Raw genomic sequence first — 19673 nt, forward strand, 5'->3', positions numbered from 1 at the left:
TGAAGAAGCCAGCTAAGAATTTGGAGAAAATGTTATTTCATTTAAAGGTGATTTAAGGAATCACTAAACTGTTTTCTCAACATTTTCATTTCTGGTAAAAATAAATTAAAATAAAACTTCTTTGCATTTTTACTTCAGAAAACAAGCTTGAATGAAATGTCACGTCACACCTGGGGACTCCATACCGAACAGGAAAGTTTTTAAATGGTCACAAAAGTTAAACTATCGATGTAATGATTGACATTCTTTATTCAGAATCGAAAGGAATGGAAAATTTGTTCTTTACGCCCATTCATTAGGACACACCCCTAAGATTGATTTTGCAAAATTTGCAAAAACTGTCTTTATTTATCTATCTCACAAACAGTATTAGTAGGACTGATTTCGCAAGCATGAGTGTAGTCCAAATAATCTGGAAGCATAAATTAAAGTGCACATCTTAACTTAAATGTGACGTATTGGTCACTATGACTGGATAAAAGCTGGCTCCCAATAACCTAAACTGTTTCTTATTTTATCAAACACAAGGTTACATATGAAGACGTTTGATACAGTAAAAAGTATGAAAAACGATGGGATGATATTTAATCAGCTTATTACCCTGTATTTTATTTATTTGATATAATATTGTAAATAATCAATATCGAAGTACATCACTGTTAATAAATTTTATTATTAAATTTGAAAATACATCCACAAAATGTTTTTGAAGTACGTGTTGGCCATAGGAAACGGAACATAGAATCAGCTGTAGAGTAACAGCTGATGTCGCTTCGCAACCCACGTTTTGTTTTGTTCAAAACACGGTGTCATAGGTACTTACCCTAACGCAGACGGATTGAGTCAGTTAACTTAGATCTATACTGACTGAGTTCGCGGTTGTTTTACGCATTGCATTAGAGATACCAGTGGTTACTTGAGCCATGACCGAGCTTAATGGATTATCAAAGTCATTTGTTGAGCAGCATAAAGTTCAGCTAGAATCGTCTGGAGTACCACCCCATTTCTGGCCCACAATATTCAAGAAGCTACAGGGACAGGTAGGCAACTTGACAACATACAATGAAGAATATTAAAATATAAGCCTGTAAATGTTTTATTTATAATGGCATTACGGAGCTTCGTAGATCTAAGTAGTAGCTCCGCGGCGGCGATTTCCTTCTAACTTGACCTTTTCTACAGTTTTTTTGGTTGCTAATTATGAATTTATCATCAGTTTTTTGTCCCACAAATGTAATTAACCTTTAATTAACCCCTGAAGTCCATCCAACAAGGGGTTTCCACACGCCACCTTCACAAGACAGAGCACGGGTACGTCTGTTTGGGACGGTTCATATCCCATCTGGCAAGTGCAGTAACTTGTTAACGTATGGGTAACCCCCCCCAGGCTAGTACTAAACACGGCAAAGGGACATTCCAGCCCCCTGATGCCAGTACTGTCCACAGTGAGCTAGCCTATGGCAATTGAAGTCTTCCTACGTTATTTTACCTGCTGAACAAGAATTTATAATAATATTTTGTTGGTCGGCTGCAACTAAAATGCAGTTGACCCTTGAAAACCACACATCTGTACCAGTGGATTGCACACAGTCAAGGGTAAATTACAGTTTAGCAGCAGCCGACCGACAAAATATTACCTTAAACTCTTGTAAAGCAAGTAAAATAACATAGAAAAACGTCAATTGCCATAGTCTAGCTCCATTTCACACTATTCGAAGCTTTCGTAAACAGGAAACAAAACATTACCATTTCCGCTTTCAACTTGGGTGGTCTCTATAGGTTGCCGTGGCAGAACGGCGCTGCGTGCCTTATCTGCATTTTTAAAGATTCCTGCAAGCTCTTATGTACTGGCAAGAGGTAATTACTTTAAATTCTTGTTCAGCAAGTAAAATAACTCAGGAAAACGTCAGTTGCCAGTCTCTCGCAGCTCTCTCTTAAGTGCAGAAAACCGGCAGCTGCTGATTGGTGAACCGAAAGCTAGCACATACATGTTAAGGCTTAGAATCAGTAGTACTAGTAATGAATGAAAAGTGCCCGTGGAACGGCTCCCACTATCCATTTATTTGCCCTTCTTTTTACACTTGTTTTTCGTGCTCCAAATGACATATATGACAGGAAATACAACAGTAAGGTACCCAAACCTTTTCCCAAGTTATTTGTCCCAAAAAACTCCGTTTGTTCATGAGACTTACCTGTCAGATATATATATAGCTGTATTCTCTGATAGTCCGACAGAATTTCAAAACTTACGACACACGCAGTGGGAGATCAGGTGGTTAGTACCCATTCCGCCGCTGGGAGGCGGGTATCAGGAACCATTCCCATTTTCTATTCAGATTTTTCTGTCGCCGGTACTGTCAACACTTGTTTTCAGTACCTCCGTCTTGGATTTCGGATAAAACTTGGTTGTCACTTAAGTATTTGTTTGACTTTTGGTTTTTTGACTTGGACTTGTGGCTAGGCATACGCTATTGTGGATTGTTTTGGATTTGGCTTTGTTTTTTCCTTGGATTAAGATGTCTGAATCTAGTTCGTCTAGTTATAGAGTTTGCAGTGTGCAAGACTGTAAGGTGAGGCTACCGAAAATTTCGGTAGATCCTCACACTGTATGCTCGATCAGTGCAGGGGGCATGTTTGTTTGTCGAATGACCGATGCAAGGAGTGTGAATCTTTGTCTGATGCTAGTTGGAAGACTTATGATTCTTATGTGAGAAAGTTAGAGCGAGATAGGATCAGGAGGTCTTCCTCCAGAAGTGGTAGGAGTCAGGGTAGTGTTTTTCACCTGTTAACCCTCCTGTAGACGTAGCTCTTCCTAACCCTGTGGTGTTGCCCCAACCCTGGGGTTGTGTCTGCGGAAGGTGATGCCCTGGCGGTTATTATGTCTTCCATTGTAACTTGGAAGCTAAAATGCTCGCTCTTCAAAGTGCTGTGAAGTGCAGTGATAGTGTCTGTCCCCCTAGTGTTGTGGAGGGGGCGTCAGATCGGCCGTATAATGCCTCTAGGTCTAGACCTCTGTCGGACTCCCAGGACTCAGGGAGTGGGCAAGTCGAAAGCCGCAAGAGGGTTACGCGGACCCCCCACCGATCTGGCGTCCCTTCGGCATGTCCTGATGACGCTTCCCAGGCTGCCAAGGATCGTGCTCGGGCACGAATCCTTATGCGATTGCTTCTCTTCCCCGATTCCTCCTCCCGCGTCGGGAGTGGAAATCTCGGGACTCTCGCCCTTTGAAGAGAAGCTTCAAAGAAGGGGACGCTTCACGTCCCCTTTTCTCGTGACGCTCCGCTCTTCTCTGGAGGATTTTGACGCCATCCCACCGCAGAAGAGGACCAGGACGTCATCGGACGATGACGCTTTTGAGCGCTCCGCCGCTTCCAGAAAGAAAGCTGTTGCTTCCCCTGTGAGAAGGAAGAAGGCGTCCCGAGCGCCTCGTCTTCTCACAGGATCAGTCCCTCTCCTGAGGAGGAGACTTCCTAAGTAAGCTGCTGCTAGGCATGCAGAGGCAATTGGCTTCGTTAATGGCCCAGAAGGAGACTGATACGTGTGTCGTCGCCGGAAGGATTCCCGGCTGCCGATCAAGAGGTCCAAACCTTCCCCTTCTCCTTCTCCACGCGTTCGTCGTCATCTCATGCTTCGCCGCCCTCTAGAAGTCCTGTTGCTCAGCGCTTTACTGGTCTCGGCAGGGATCGCATTTCCGCTTTCTGAAGCTCTTCATGCTGCTAGGCTTGACGCCCCTCGTTACGACGATCCTCTTGTTTCGCCAGGGACGCTTCTCATGCTGCTAAGCATGACGCTCCTCATGCTGCTCGGCAAGACGCCTCCCTTGCTGCTCGACATGACGCCTCCCTTGCTGCTCGTCATGACGCCTCCCTGGCTGCTCGGCAAGACGCCTCCCTTGCTGCTCGGCAAGACGCCTCCCTTGCTGCTCGGCACGACGCCTCCCTTGCTGCTAGGCAAGATGCCTCCCTCGCTGCTCGCTCTCATCAGGACGCTCGTCGGATCGTCAAGAAGTTCGTCGGGAATCTCGTCAGGATGCTCGTTTAGACTCTTCTGCCCGAGACTTTCGTGACCCCTCTCGGACTTCTTCCAAGCAGAAGTCCCTTTTGCGTGTTGGTCTGCAAGGGCTTCATCCTCCCGGGTCTTCTCCTGCCCCTTCGGTTGTTCCTGTTGAAGAAGGAGAGCTGTCTAGCGCTTCGGATCCTGCAGTTGAGGATCAGTCCTCTACTTCTTCAGCTTCTTCAGACTACCAAGTCTTGACTAGGCTGCTGAAGGACTTGTTTGGGGACAAGTTTCAACCCTCTGCTCCTCGCCCCTCCCCCGCAGCTAACCTCGTCTAAATCACAAAAGTCTTCTGGTTTTGTGAAGATGGCTACGCCTCTCTCTCTACAAAGAGGGCCTTTAACAAGGTTCAGGAGTGGATGGACTCCAGGAAGGCCCAGTGCAAGACTTCTTTCGCCCTGCCTCCGTCAAGATTGAGTGGAAAAGCAGGAATTTGGTACGAGACAGGAGAGGAGGTTGGTTGGAGAGTTCCTTCCTCTTCCCAAGGGATTTTGCCAGCCTTGTGGACGCCCCAGAAGATCTCTCCTTTCATCAGCGAAGGTGTCCTGGTCTTTATCTGAAACCGATCACCATCTGAAAGGCCTCTTCAGGTCTTTGGAAGTTTTCAACTTTCTGGACTGGTGCCTGGGAGTCCTGGACTTGCAGGCTCGTAGCCCTGACTCCATTAGTCTGGGAGATTTGTTCAGTGTCCTATCCTGTATGGACAAGGCGGTTAGGGATGGCTCGAAGAACTGGCTGCCCATTTCTGTGCGGGAGCTTTTAAAGAAGAGAGCCATTTACTGCAACTTCACTGTGAAGTCGGTCTCTCCTTCTCAGAAGGCAGAGTTGTTGTTCGCTCTGCTTTCTAGCCATCTTTTCCCCAGTCCTTAGTCAAGGATACGGCCGCCACTTTGCAAGAGAAGGCTACTCAGGACCTCCTGGCCCAGTCTTCTAGACATCCAGCAGTCCCTTCGACTTCTTCCCTGGGCAGGCTTCCAAGATTCAGAAGCCCTTTCGTGGAGGACCCTCTTCTAGATCGTCCTTTCGAGGAAGAGGTCCCTCAAGAGGTAGAGCCCTTCTAAGACCAGGGCAAGAAATGACTCCTGCGGACCTTCAGACACCGGTAGGAGCCAGGCTTCTTTCTTTTGCAAGAGCCTGAGAGAGAGAGGGACGGACAACTGGTCCCTCCAAGTCATCGAAAAGGATACAAGATCCCATTCCTCGTCTTGCCTCCATTATGCACGAAACCCATAGATCTGTCGCCATCCTATCAGCAGGAGAAGCAGCAGATTCTCTTGACCTGCTCGAGAAAATGCTCGAGAAGAGAGCTGTGGAACAGGTCTCAGATTTACAATCCCGGGCTTTTACAACAGGCTGTTTTTGGTACCGAAGCAGTCAGGGGATGGAGACCAGTTCTGGACGTCAGCAAGTTGAACCATTTCGTTCTCAAAGAAAAGTTCGTAATGGAGACGTCCCAGTCGGTCATGGGAGCCCTAAGACCAGGTGACTGGATGGTTTCTCTCGATCTCCAGGACGCCTATTTTCACGTCCCTATACATCCTCTATCGAGGAAATACCTGAGATTTGTCCTGCGGGGACAGGTATTTCCAGTTCAGGCTCTCTGCTTCAGGCTCAGCACAGCTCCTATGGTATTCACGATTTTAATGAGGAATGTTGCGAGATGGCTTCGCCTTGGAGGAATAAGAGTCTCTCTTTATTTGGACGATTGGCTCATTCGAGCCTCGTCAATGACAAGGTGTCTGGAGGATCTTCACACGACTTTGAACTTGACGAAGTCCCTAGGACTTCTGGTGAATTTCGAAAAGTCCCATCTGACCCCGACTCAGTCCATCGTTTATCTGGGGATTCAGATGGATTCAGTGGCTTTTCGAGCATTTCCGTCTCAAGAAAGACAACTTCAGTGTTTAGACAAAGTTTCAGCCTTCCTGAGGAAAGAAACATGCTCGGTGAGGGAATGGATGAGTCTGCTGGGGACCATTTCATCGCTGGAGAAGTTTGTTTCCCTGGGGAGACTGCATCTCAGACCGCTTCAATTCTTCCTTGCAGAGAACTGGCAGGACAAGGAGAATCTGGAAGTTTCTCTGAGTATTTCGCCAAAGGTAAAGGATCACCTAAGGTGGTGGCTCGATCCATCAAAGTTGGCAGAAGGCCTTTCTCTCAAACTTCAGAACCCCGACCTAGTGTTATTTTCTGACGCGCGTCCATCTCGGGGTGGGGAGCAACACTGGGGGAAGAAGTGTCGGGCACCTGGAGAGGGGAACAGGTGTCCTGGCACATAAACCTCAAAGAATTGGGGCGATTCAGTTGGCCCTTCTTTTCTTCGAGGGCGAGTCTCGAACCGAGTTGTCCAGATCAACTCGGACAACACCACGGCCCTGTCATACCTCAAGAAACAGGAAGGAACTCACTCTCGGTCCCTTTTCGCCTTAGCAAAGGACATCCTTCTGTGGGCTCAGGCCCGAATATTACGATCCTCACGAGGTTTGTTGCAGGCGTAGAGAACGTCCGTGCGGATCTTCTAAGTCGGGCAGCGACAACTGCTGCCGACCGAATGGACCCTACACCAAGAGGTGTGTCAAGGACTGTGGAAGCTTTGGGGACGTCCATTGGTAGATCTCTTTGCAACTTCCAAGACGAAGAGACTTCCTCTTTACTGCTCCCCTGTTCTCGACCCAGGAGCTCTTAGTAGACGCTCTTCTCTGGGATTGGATGGGGATGGACGTGTATGCCTTTCCCCTCCTACAAAATCATCGGAGAAGTCATCAGGAAGTTTTGCGTCGTCGGAAGGGACGAGGATGACGTTAATCGCCCCATTTTGGCCTTCGAGGGAATGGTTCACAGAGGTCATGTCCTTCCTAGTGGACTTTCCGAGATCTCTGCCCATGAGAGTCGATCTACTCAAACAACCCCACTTCGAGAGGTACCACAAAAACCTCCCTGCTCTGAGTCTAACTGCATTCAGACTATCGAGAAGCTGGCCAGAGCGAGAGGTTTTTCTAGACCAGTGGTGAGAGCTATTGCCAGAGCAAGAAGACTCTCTTCCAGTAATTTGTACCAATCGAAGTGGACCGTCTTTAGGAGATGGTGTAGAAAGAAGGGCATTTCCTCCACCACGACCTCTGTGAGCCAGATAGCAGACTTCCTCTTGTTTCTGAGGAGTGATGTTAAACTAGCAGTCCCGACTATCAAGGGATATAGAAGTATGCTATCATCTGTTTTTAGGCATAGAAACTTGGATCTGTCTAACAACAAAGACCTTCACGATCTATTTAGATCCTTGAAACCTCGAAGGTGCCTCGGCTAAGGACTCCTTCTTGGAATTTGATGTTGTCCTTACGGTTCCTGATGTCCAGTTCTTTGAACCTCTTCGTTCTGCGTCATTGAGGAACATTACCAGGAAGACTGTTTTTCTAACCGCTCTAGCAACTGCGAAGAGGGTTAGTGAACTGCAAGCCTTTAGTAGACATATAGGCTTTAAAGGGACATAACGCAGTTTGTTCTTTAAGCCCTTCCTTTTTAGCGAAAAATGAAATCCGTCTAACCCTTGGCCCAAGAGCTTTGAAATCAAGGGTATGGCTGAAATCCTAATTCAAGAGCCAGAGAGAGTCCTTTGCCCTGTTAGGGCTCTCAAAGTCTACTTAGACAAGACGAAGGAAAGTCGAGGTCCCTCAGATAGTTTATGGTGTTCAGTAAAGAGACCGGACTTACCTATGTCAAAGAATGCTCTGGCTTTCTTTCTGAGGGATACGATTAAAGAAGCCCATTCATGCTGTCAAGACACTGATTTTAAACTTCTGAAAGTCAATGCTCACGAGGTGAGGGCGGTTGCAACTTCAGTGGCTTTTCAGAAGAATATGTCACTCAGTAACATTCTGGGTGCCACATTTTGGCGGAGCAACTCTGTGTTCGCTTCACACTACCTGAGAGATGTGAAGACGACATATGAGAACTGCTTTCGCTAGGACCATACGTTTCCGCAGATACTTTCCTGGGGGCAGGGGATGACACTCATCCTATCCTATAGAAAATGGTTGGATAGTGTTTTTATGGTTGTTGGGTCGACTGCCTGTGGCGGACTTCCCAATCGTTAGCTTTAGTTGCGTTATCCTAACTTAGTTAGGCTTGGTCAGGTGGTTGGTTTTTACTTCGTTTGCCCTCATTGTATGGTCAATATGGTCTAGTCACATTGTGGTCACGCCCCCGTTGACAGATCATCTAGAACTCACCAGCTATACAGGTCACACCCTTGCTGGAGACTCTAGTTACAGAAGCGGACTTGGGTGACAGTAATCACGAAGTCAGCTATGCTAACAGGTAAGGAACCAAGGTATCTTTCACCTACATGTAGTGTGTTTTTCCTAAATCCTATTCTGTCTGTACCCACCTCCAATGGTGGTATTCAGCTATATATATATCTGACAGGTAAGTCTCATGAACAAAATGATATTTTAATGATAAAAATAAAGTTTGTTCATACTTACCTGGCAGATATATATATTCATAGTGCCCGCCCACCTCCCTCAGGAGACAGTGGCACTAGAAAATCTGAATAGAAAATGGGAATGGTTCTGATACCCGCCTCCCAGAGGCGGGAATGGGTACTAACCACCTGATCTCCCACTGCATGTGTCGTAAGTTTTGAAATTCTGTCGGACTATCAGAGAATACAGCTATATATATATATCTGCCAGGTAAGTATGAACAAACTTTATTTTATCATTAAAATATCATATTCCCAATGGGTCCCCCTTACTGTTAGCTATTCTTGAAAGGGTTTTACCACACCAGTTCTACTATAATTTACAGCTTAATTACAGCCAAGCAACAAAATATTACTTTAAATTCTTGTTCAGCAAGTAAAGTTCTATAGAAAAACGTCAACTGCCATAGCCTAGCTCACTGCGGACAGCCTGCTTAGATCTACCATGCATTTAACTCCCTCCTGTTGGCGAATGGCCCTCGCTTTTTCCTCCAGAGGCGCTCCTCATAAAATATCGTTAATTTATATACGTAAACATGTCCGCTCCATTTGTGTTCTCCCCACCCAAAACCTTGAATTCTCACAGTCCCCCTTTACTGTTGAGTAGAGTTAGGGGGCAAATTACAGTTGGCCAACAACAAACAAACTCACGGCCAGTATCAGAAGCCCTAAAAGTGTAGAAAAAACCAGTTTCCAAGGTAAAAACAAGTGCGGAGCTAGTACTTAGAATTACCTGGAGCGGGAAATACTGTATGGTTTTTCCATATGAGTTTTGAATGTTTCTGAGGTTTATGTCATAAGCAAATGAGTAGCTTTAGAATTATTGGACCCCATCCCCACTGGAGGCCTATAGCCTATCGCACAGTGAGGAGGTATGGTTTTTGGGGTGAAATACAAGGATGGATTTAACCTAACCTAACTTAGGGGGCCAAGTTCTTACTTAGCCGAAGAGGATATCACCCCTTTGACCCCCCACCCTAACTTACCCAAGGAGGTTAGATTTATGGAGATGCCCTGACCCAGACAAGTGCAGTCAAATTTGACAATCATTTTGACATTTCTGACTTCCCGTATTAATAGGATCTCACTTTTTTGTGACCGTTTGTGCAGGCCAGCTTATATTAACTCTTCAGAAAAATGCCGATTGCTTGAGCTGCTTACAGATGTACGCAAAGATTTAACAAGATTTCAGATTCGTCTGTTAACTTCTGTTAGTGAATACTAATGACCTGGAATTATGTTAGAAATGTTATTATTAGTATTTTAAAAAATGAGGATTTGCTATATAGTATTTTTGAAATATCAAGGATTTTGTTTCTTATTGTCTTGATCACACAACTGAAAGCTATCCTCAGTACTGACAACAGATAATTTGTGAATGATTTTTGTTTGCCTTGCAGTTTTCTGAAAGATGAATATTTTATGCGATAATTTAATAGGTTGTGACAGACCAAATTATATTTCTTATTGAAGTATAAAATGAGTCAAGATCATATTGAACTTTTCTTGGGCAAAATCAGAAGTATAGGTGATTGCAACAAGAATCCTTATAGAGGATGAATAAATTTGTATGTGTTTAGCATTTCCCAACGTTTTTGAGAGAGAGAGAGAGAGAGAGAGAGAGAGAGAGAGAGAGAGAGAGAGAGAGAGTGTAATTGTCGTTAGTGAGTGCTTGGTTGTTGGAAGAGGGATGAGGTCGTTAGTTTGTTTACGCGCTGCTGTCTGTCTGTGGAATATGTGAAGGATTTTTTTCGGTTTTTGAGTCTTGAGTCTTGAGTCAGAGCTAGTGCCGGTCAGTCGTTTGGTCTTGGACAGTTTTTTTGTGTGCTTTTTGAGAGTTGTTGGTTTTTCTTGTTAGTGTGCTGTTCTTGTTGTGTATATAGTTCTATCTTCTTTTTTATGTTTCCTTGTTTTGTTTGTGTGGGTTTGGGTGCTGTGTTGGCGACCGTGGACGCTTTACACCATCTTCCAGCAATCGAGGATCAGGGTGAGTGTTGTGTACTGTTTTTTGTGGTTTTGAATTCCGCCACATAATATTTGGCGCCCAACGTGGGGCTGTTGTATAATAGCTGTTAGGATTGTTTGTGGTGGGTAGAGTGAGAGTAAGAGGTCAGGATGAGTGAGATAGAGAAACTGAGAGAGGAACTCCGAGATGGAAGAGGAACTCCAGGGTAGGCTGGAGGAGGAGAATGGGAAGCTGAGGAGTGAGAATGAGGAGTTGAGGAGTCAGTTGGAGGAGATGGGGGAATGCTAAGGAGTGCAAAAGAAGAAATGAAAGGGGAGATGAAAGAGTCAGAAGAGAGAATGGAAGAAGAGAGGGTGGATAAAAAGTTGGAGGGAATGATGAAAGGTGTGGAAGAAATGGTGAAAGGTATGTTCAAGGGTGTTTTTGGAGAAGGGGCTGTTGAAGGCAGGTCCTCTGGAATGTGTGAAGGGGCAAGAGAGAAAGAAAAGGAGGAAGAAGTGAGTGGAAGCGTGAGTGATGAAAGTGATGTGGGAATAGGAAGTAAGAAACGAGAGAATGAGAGGCAGGGTAAGGAAAAGGGGAATGAAAAGCAAGGGAAGGAACAGAGGAAAGTAAGGATAAGTCATTGGAAGAAAAAGGGAAGAAGGGAAAAGGAAAGGAAACTGGTAAGAAGGGCAAGGAAGTGGGAAAGGCAGGAAAGAAGGGAGAGGGTGAAGATATTAGTGATAGTGAGGTGGATGGAGGTGAATGGATAAAAGTGGATAAAAAGAGGAAGAAGAAGAGTGTAATGAGTAAGATGAATGTAAGTGCGGAAGTGGACTCTGTATTCGGAAGAGGGTATGAAAGGACAGAGTGAAAGTAGCGAAAGTGAGAGTGAAAGTGAGAAAGAAGTGAGAAAGGCTATGTATGTGAGGGAGGTACCCCAGTGTGAAAAGTATAATGAGTATGGAAGTAGGGATGTGCATGATTTCTTTAGGGAGTATGAAAGGTTTTGTCAGGATAAGTATGGGGAGAGTAAGAGAGTGTGGGCACGAGAATTAGGAGAATATTTGACTGGGTTTTTGCTTGATATGTATAGGGTTATTATGAGTGTGGGAGATGTTGAGTATGACAAGGTGAAAGCTAGACTAGTTGAGCAAGCGAGGCGTATGAAAGCGAGTGTTAAGTATAAGAGGAAGATTGGATTTGATGAGGCAAGAATGAAAGCTGGGGAAACCTTGTCACTGTATGCTTGTAGGCTGGAGACATTGGTGAGGAAGAAGTTTGGGGATGATGGGATAGATGAATGTAAGGAGTTAGTATGAAAGTTGTTAGAGACAGTGCCAGATGGAGTGAGAGAATTTGTGAACTTGAAGCGCAAGGAGAAGAAAAGATGGACTAGTGAAAGGTTGACTTGGGGAGAAATTTTGGAAATTGTAGAAGATTATGAGCTTGACAGGGTTATAAAAGAGAGCAAAGTGTGAGTGTAAGGGCTGGGGTAGATGAGAGAGTGCCAGAGTTTGGAAGCTTTAGGGAGGCAGTGTTGAGGGGCCCAATGAGAATGGGAGATAGTGTAATAGATAGGAGTGTAAGAGCAAGTAATGTGGAGGTGCCAGTGAGGATGAATGGTGGGTTTGTAAGGAACAACGGGTTGGACGGGTTAGGGATAGTAGTGTACAAAGGGGAAGGTCGGTGAGTGGAAGTCGAGCGAAGTGTTTTAGATGTGGAAAGGAAGGACATACAAAGAATGAGTGTAGGTGGGCTTTAGGAGCGTGTTTGGTGTGGGCAATCGGGACATTTGGTAAGGGAGTGTACGAAAGATAGGGGGGTTAAATGCTACAGGTGCGGACAGGTGGGTCATGTTGCTAATGGTTGTAGGGGTACCTGAGTGAATGTAATATGTGGCAACTGTGGTAAGAATGGGCATTATGCGAGAATGTGTTCAGAACCGAGAGCGAAGTGTGTCGAATGTGGAATGGAAGGGCATGTATCAAGTGTATGTAGACGAAAGAGGGTGACTGTGACCGCGAATTCGGGAAACTGAGTGTGAAGGGGGTTCAAATGGGTGGATCCTCCAGGATGCAATCAGTGCGTGTGATGCATGTACGTGAGGGGTTGTTGCATGAGGATCAGCAATTTGTTTTGATAGAGTATGGTAGAAAACGTAAGAAAGGGAAGAACGTAAGTGAAAGGAATGATCGTAAGTTGTGTGATAGGGGTGTGAGTGCCAAGGTGAAAATGAGTGATAAAGCGTGTAATACGATGAATGGGATGGTATGAATAGAACGTATAGCATATGTGGGTTTGATATAACTGAGTTGACTGAACGTGTAGGGGTTAGTGAACGGTTGGAGGTGAGCGAAAGTGTAAGAGTGATTGAAAGCATGAATGAATCGTTGCAAGAATTGGAAAGGTCAATGAGCGAATGGGATGGGTTAGTTGAAGAATTGGGGGAGGTTTTTGGGAACGAGTTAGAGGGTATAGATAAGATTGTGGATGAAATTGAGAGTGGTAATAGTGAAGAAGATAGCGTGAATCTGAGAGAGAATGGAGGAGAAGATGTGAATTTGAATGTTGCTAGAAGAGAGAATGATTCTGAGAGAATGATTGCGTGTCCGCGAACGCGATCTAGAGGACCTGCTAGTGAGCATCCGTGGGTGTTGCGTAAGGCGATTTGAATGCAGTGTGAAAAGTGTTGATTGGGAAATGCTAAAAGGGGGGAGAATTATAGAGGGATGAATAAATTTGTTTGTATTTAGCATTTCCCAACGTTTTGTGAGAGAGAGAGAGAGAGAGAGAGAGAGAGAGAGCGAGCGAGTGTAATTGTCGTTAGTGAGTGCTTCGGTTGTTGGAAGAGGGATGAGGTCGTTAGTTTGTTTACGGCGCTGTCTGTCTGTGGAATATGTGAAGGATTTTTTCGGTTTTTGAGTCTTGTCTTGAGTCAGAGCTAGTGCCGGTCAGTCGTTTGGTCTTGGACAGTTTTTTGTGTGCTTTTGAGAGTTGTTGGTTTTTCTTGTTAGTGTGCTGTTCTTGTTGTGTGTATAGTTCTATCTTCTTTTTTATGTTTCCTTGTTTTGTTTGTGGGGTTTTGGGTGCTGTGTTGGCGACCGTGGACGCCTTACTCCATCTTCCAGCAACCGAGGATCAGGGTGAGTGTTGTGTACTGTTTTTTGTGGTTTTGAATTCCGCCACATCCTACTTCTCGCCAGTTTTCTGCAGCATATAAAAAAAATCTTGATTCACATTGATATCCAGGATGTTCTTAATGGAAACTGCATTCCACTTAAGTCAGTACCTATATTAAAATATTCTCGTAATATTGCAAATTCATGTGTACTGGCAATAAATGCTTCTTCAGGTAGGAATAGATTAATGGTGAACAATTGTAATGCATTTTCTGCATGTGAACCTAGTGAAGATGATTACACATGTTCCTAGTTCAGTATATGCAACATTAATGTTGCATATACTGTATAGCTGGGTACATAGTGTACAAATTAAAGAAATCCTTGCTTTGTGAAACATCATTGATGCTCTAACTGGTGAACCAAAGAGCACAGTGCAGTACTTAATTAGATTGAAAAGTAAGGGAAAACTAGTTCACCCCTCTTATGATGTTATTGAAATATGGCAAAGATTTGAAAAAATGTTTTGAAAATCTATCGTTTTATGAAAATTGTTACATTAGTCTCAGAAGGAAAGATTTTCAGAAAATTGTTAATGCAGTATTAGAATATTATACTAACAAGCAGATTTTTTTCAAAAACAGCTGATCACATGTATGACAGCGAACTGATAAAAAATCATATTTTGTTTATTAAGGTGATTCCAGCAAAATACTTGGAAGTATTACAATATTCCTATGCTGCAAAAACGTTTTTAGCAAAACTTGTGGCTCAAAACAAATGCAGAGTCGCCAGACATATATGAAACTTATTCACTTCAGTGGCCTGTAATGTATGTATGCATGCATATATAATGGTGACATAGTATATATTCCTATTTGTATATTTGTATAATATGATAACCAGGTGTTTGGGATTTTCTGTATTGACCAAACACCTGGACACCGTAGTACTTAAACTTGACATATGATTAGAAAGTTTTCAGGAAAAACAGCTGTTAATCTCATAATGTTGTTTTGAATTTTGCTGAAGAGAAGGTTACTGTGTTTTTCGTATCCTGAAGATTAGTCTGTTTTCTAAAAAAAATTTAACGGATTCGGTGGTTGTTTCACTTATGTGTATGTTTTATATTATCTATGTATCTTTATTTCCCTTTAAATTTAAAATAAATAATGTACATGGCTCAGAAAGAGTTTCTAATTTTTACTTGAAAGAAAGTAAACAAAAGGAACAAAAGGAAATAACAAAAAAACAAAGAGGAGTTCATTTATTTCCAAAAGTGCCAACCTTTCCAAAGGTCTGATTGACAATCTTTCTGGGAGTTGGCTGACTGACCTGGCCACATGGATTAATGAAGGGTTTGTATGGTCAGGGCATCTCCATAAATCTAACCTCTTTGAACTTACCAACCCCCACTCCCATGACCATGGGCACATAGTCGGGTCTTTTATTCGCCCAGAAACCCTCCCCCCCCTCCCAGCATATTTTAGGGTACTGTAATTTAAAATAAATATTATTATTATTATTATTATTATTATTATTATTATTATTATTATTATTATTATTATTATTATTATTATTCAGAAAGTGAACTTATTCATATTGAACATCCCCATAGGGCAATTGACTTGAAATTCAAGCTTCCAAAGAATATGGTGTTCATTAGAAAGTAAGAGGTGGTCAAGGGAAATACAGAAAGAAGATATCTCACTGATTAAAAAAGGAAAAGTAAATTGACAAATTAACCATTACTGGAAGGCAGGGCTCATATGTTCCCCAATAACTGCGTATGAAATTCCTTGGTTCAGCTCAAATGAGTACTGTTATATTGTGCCATGATATTTAAACAAGTTTTGCATGGAAACATTCCTATCACTTGAACAGGCCATAAATGACTTATGGCAACACTAACACCTCAGTCCAGAATACCAGTGAGATAGCGTGACTTGAGATTTCAAGGGGGAATGTACTGCATCTCCTTGTCCCAGTACATCTTGTATATATTTGCTCATAAATGTATTCAAGGGTTGCTGTTGGTTTTAGTTATTATCTTTTACAATAGTATGTCAGCTGTAATTGTAATTTTGCAAAGTACAAAAAAATTTTAGAAAGAACATTTATAACTCACTAAAAAGATTTTTATAAAGAACATCTATAACTCACCATGAATATACTTGGGGACTGTTGCTGATTTTAATTCTTGTCTGTTATGAAAGTATGTGAGCTGTACAGTATTGGTAATTTTACAAAGTAAAATTTTTAAAATTATTAGAAAGGACAAGTATAACTGCTAAAATTAGTATATATATTTTTACAAGTGCCTTGGAAAATAGGCCTGACAGGTGTTGGAAATATTCACTTTCAACATCCCGTGGAAAGTACAAAAATTTTTTTAAAATTTGTTTTATACCATGTGCATTTACTTATTTTCCTCTTTCCTGTGATGTTTTTTTTTATATTGGCCAAGCCAACCTTAAAGTTTGTCCAGTCTTGGGGTATTGTTATGTATGCTGTACATGTACTCAGCCTGGCCTGTAAGGGTTAATAAATAGACGAAAATGTAAGTACTGTAAATCATTAAATTGCAAGGAGGATTGTATTAGGTTAGTAATGCATTGCATCTTCATTTGAACTTCAAAAGTTCTGATTGCACGACTTCTTCAGGAAGACTATTCCACAGCCCAAGGGTGTGAGGAATATAGGACCTGGAACTGATAAGTTCAACAGTGAGGTATTTTTACTGCATATTGGTGCTACTGTTCTGCAAATCTGGTTGCTCTTAGCAGGAAAAGGGATCTTGGATCAATTGTGAATGTGAAAGATCTCTGTTAAAATACAATTTATGAAAAATTAACAAATGAGACCATTCATCGATAGGCCAAGTCATAACTGCTAATATTAGGAAACAGAAGCCCGCCACCATCAAACCACTCTATCTAAAAGATAAATCTCTGGCAGAAGCGGCCTTCCATACTGGAGAACAGTATTCTAGTAAAGGAAGGACAAATGACCTAAACAGGTTTCATTGATTTTATCGCTTATAAATATATGAGGTCTTCCGTACAATACCTAACTTTCATGTAGCATTTGCTGACACTTTCATTAGATGTTTCTCAAAAGTAAGATATGAGTCAGAAGTTACACCTAGAATAGTTAAAGCTTCAGACTCGTTCAGCAGAGTCCCATCCACCTGAAGGGAGGATGGGGTGGAAAATCTGTACGAGATCTCTTAATAAACAGAGTTTATGTTTTACTGAAGTTCAGCCTTATACCCCACTAACTACACCATTCACTAATCCACTCCATGCCAGAACTGAGACTAAGGGCAGCTTCATTTCTCATAAGTGGAGACTATACTACACCAACAAGTGTTGCATCATCAGCATACTAAATAATCTTGTTTTCCATGCCAACAACCATATCACTTGTGCACTCTAAAAATAACAGTGGACTAAGAACAATACCATGTGGAATTCCAGACACAGTAGGTCTTGGTTCACTAAAGACCCCATCAACAGCAACTTGTTGATGCCTACCTGAAAGGAGATCTTGGAATATAAACCTAAAACAGATCCACCCACTCTAAGATTCTGAAGTTTATAAATAAGTTCCTTGTGATTTACTAAAATGAAAGTAGCACTAAAATCTGTTGCAACATATCTACCCACATCTAACCTAACCCTAGGGTGTTAGGTCCTCACCTGGCCTGCCACCAATAAAAAATAACCTAGGTTATTAGGTCCTTACTTAAATAATGCATGGGGTCACTAAAATCCTTCAATAAACCTCACCTTAATCACAATCACAGTTTGCAGAAGTATCATGGGTATGTTAGGATATATCCTTTTATTTCACTCTGTTGTATTTAACATCATCCAAAAACCCAGTTTTCCCACTATGGTCCCCGTAATTGTAGGATATGAGAGGGGGACCAGTATCCGTAAACATAGACCTAGCCTACTAAGTTGCTATTAAAATGAACATCTAAACCATGCAAAACACCCTTAGACTTAGGAAAATCATGTTTTCAACTCCGGAGTACAATTTTGGTTTACAATAAAAATTACCAAACTACCAAATATTCGGTAAACCTTACCTTAATCAGAATCAGAACTTGCGGAAATAGGCAATCATGGCAGTGTTAGAATACATCTTTGCATTTTACTGTTTTGTATTTTTACCCACCCAAAAATCCTGGTTCCCTCTGTGGTCACCCATAATTATAGAGAATACAAGGGATTCCAGTATCTTTAATCTGCTTAAGTACTGTATTGCTAAAATGAATCCCAGAAACATTCAAAACAAAAAAAATACACGAGGGATGAAAGTTACATCTCTGCACCAAATGAACAAAGGCTTAGCCTGCAAACAGATAACAGTTTATTGATGCAACACCAAAATTCCAAAATCCAACTTAATTGGTGAAACTTTAAAAAAAAATCATCTTTCACCTTGTTAACAAACCCACATTTCCTGGTAAAAATAATGAGACATTCCAAGTATGGTGCTCATCCCATCCCACCCCACAATGCACAGGGACAAACAAATCTGTGTGGGAGCTCCACTCCTTTAATTTCTTGCCCAGGTGATTAACCTTAGGCAATATTTTTTTGAGATAATAGTCTACTGTAATACATAAATTCTTAGCCAAATACATGGAGAGTAGGCTATGTTACTGTGAATAGTTATCTTTTGTTTTATGCATTTCGAACCAGTATTATTGTTGCAGACCACTGTTTGGTGTTTTCCCATCCTTTTGCATCCAATAGTTATGGGGTCCCAAATGGGAAACCTTGATTATGGGAGGGGGAAAAGTAAAAATGAGCGTGAACCACCAATCATAAAAGCAGGAAATATGTAAACTACAAATAATCAGCCAAAAAACTATAACTTTTGGGCATCAACATTTTGAACACCGAGAAATTGATAAAATATGTAATTGTTGCAGGGACAGTTATAGGGGTTCATCTTAACTTAACTTTGGGTGGCAGGGCCTTGTCTGCTTGGACCCCTCCCCTACCTTTTAACTTGACCTCGAATGCCATGAAAATCAGAGTAAAATACAAGGATGTGCCCTAGCCTAACCTAACCTAACAAAGGGTTTTGGGTCTTTACTTGGCCAGGGGCTTCTCTATAAGGACCCCCACTCCTCATTTAGCCTGCAAGCCTAACCTTCCCTAACATAACCTAATCCAGGAGGCTGGGACCTTAACAAAGTGGGGGCAAGCAAACATCTTGATCTGACCTAGATCACCATAAATCATACAGATCACCATAAATCATAATAGTGAAATACAGAAATTCATCTTAACCTAACCTTCTACACTAGGTCCTCACTATCAGTGAGACACCCCGTTTTTCCCTTAGCATTGTGCATAGCATATACCGTACCATGAGCCTTGAAAGGTGCACAAATAGAAGCCTAACATTTTTCCCTGATCCATTCTCAATCCCAGTATTTGATTATTTCATCCTTATGCATGGACAGCAGACACTTGAGCTAATAGCAAACCATACCCACAGTATGCTCTCTCCCTCTCTCTCTCTCTCTCTATTGAAAAGGATTCTATTAATCCCAGTGAGACTGTAGAGCAGTAAATATTACTCTTTTTACTTCTCTTAAGACAAAAGAACAATGAAAAACATTCTGGTGTGTTACAATTTTATGACAAAAAATATTGTATCATAAACAGTATTGTAAATGAACATGAGAAATTTTTAAAAATATTTTTTGCTAAAAGATAGATTAGTTTACTGTATGTACTCAATAGCTCCTCCATTCTTCAGTTTTGCTGCCATGGTTTATGATGATGATGGTAGTAAATTATTGGGTACAAAGTCTACCATGAGAATTAGAAGATGTAGCGTGGTGATTGCTGACATTGTGGAGAAATCAGGGTAGATGAAATATGTGTCACTTTAATGTTACTTTCCATTATTGGAACACAAGCCATTATTTTCTTTTACATCTGTTCTCAGCCATAACACCCATACAGTTTTTCAAGTGCCCACTTGGCTGTTTCATATTCAGTTTCTTCCTCCTCATCATCTTCCTAGATGATTTGAC

At 42.2% G+C, this 19673-nt stretch overlaps 1 protein-coding gene across 1 annotated transcript in view; it reads left to right on the forward strand.

Moving 5' to 3' along the window:
- Positions 1-789: 789 nt before the first annotated feature.
- Positions 790-19673, forward strand: part of TTLL12 (Tubulin tyrosine ligase-like 12) — a 99806-nt gene continuing 80922 nt past the window's right edge. The window contains 1 exon segment of the mRNA XM_067084220.1: positions 790-1040. Within this exon segment, the coding sequence (XP_066940321.1) occupies positions 924-1040 (117 nt within the window). The 5' untranslated portion in view covers positions 790-923.

The sequence above is a fragment of the Macrobrachium rosenbergii genome, chromosome 41, assembly GCF_040412425.1.
Source record: "Macrobrachium rosenbergii isolate ZJJX-2024 chromosome 41, ASM4041242v1, whole genome shotgun sequence".
NCBI lineage: Eukaryota > Metazoa > Arthropoda > Malacostraca > Decapoda > Palaemonidae > Macrobrachium > Macrobrachium rosenbergii.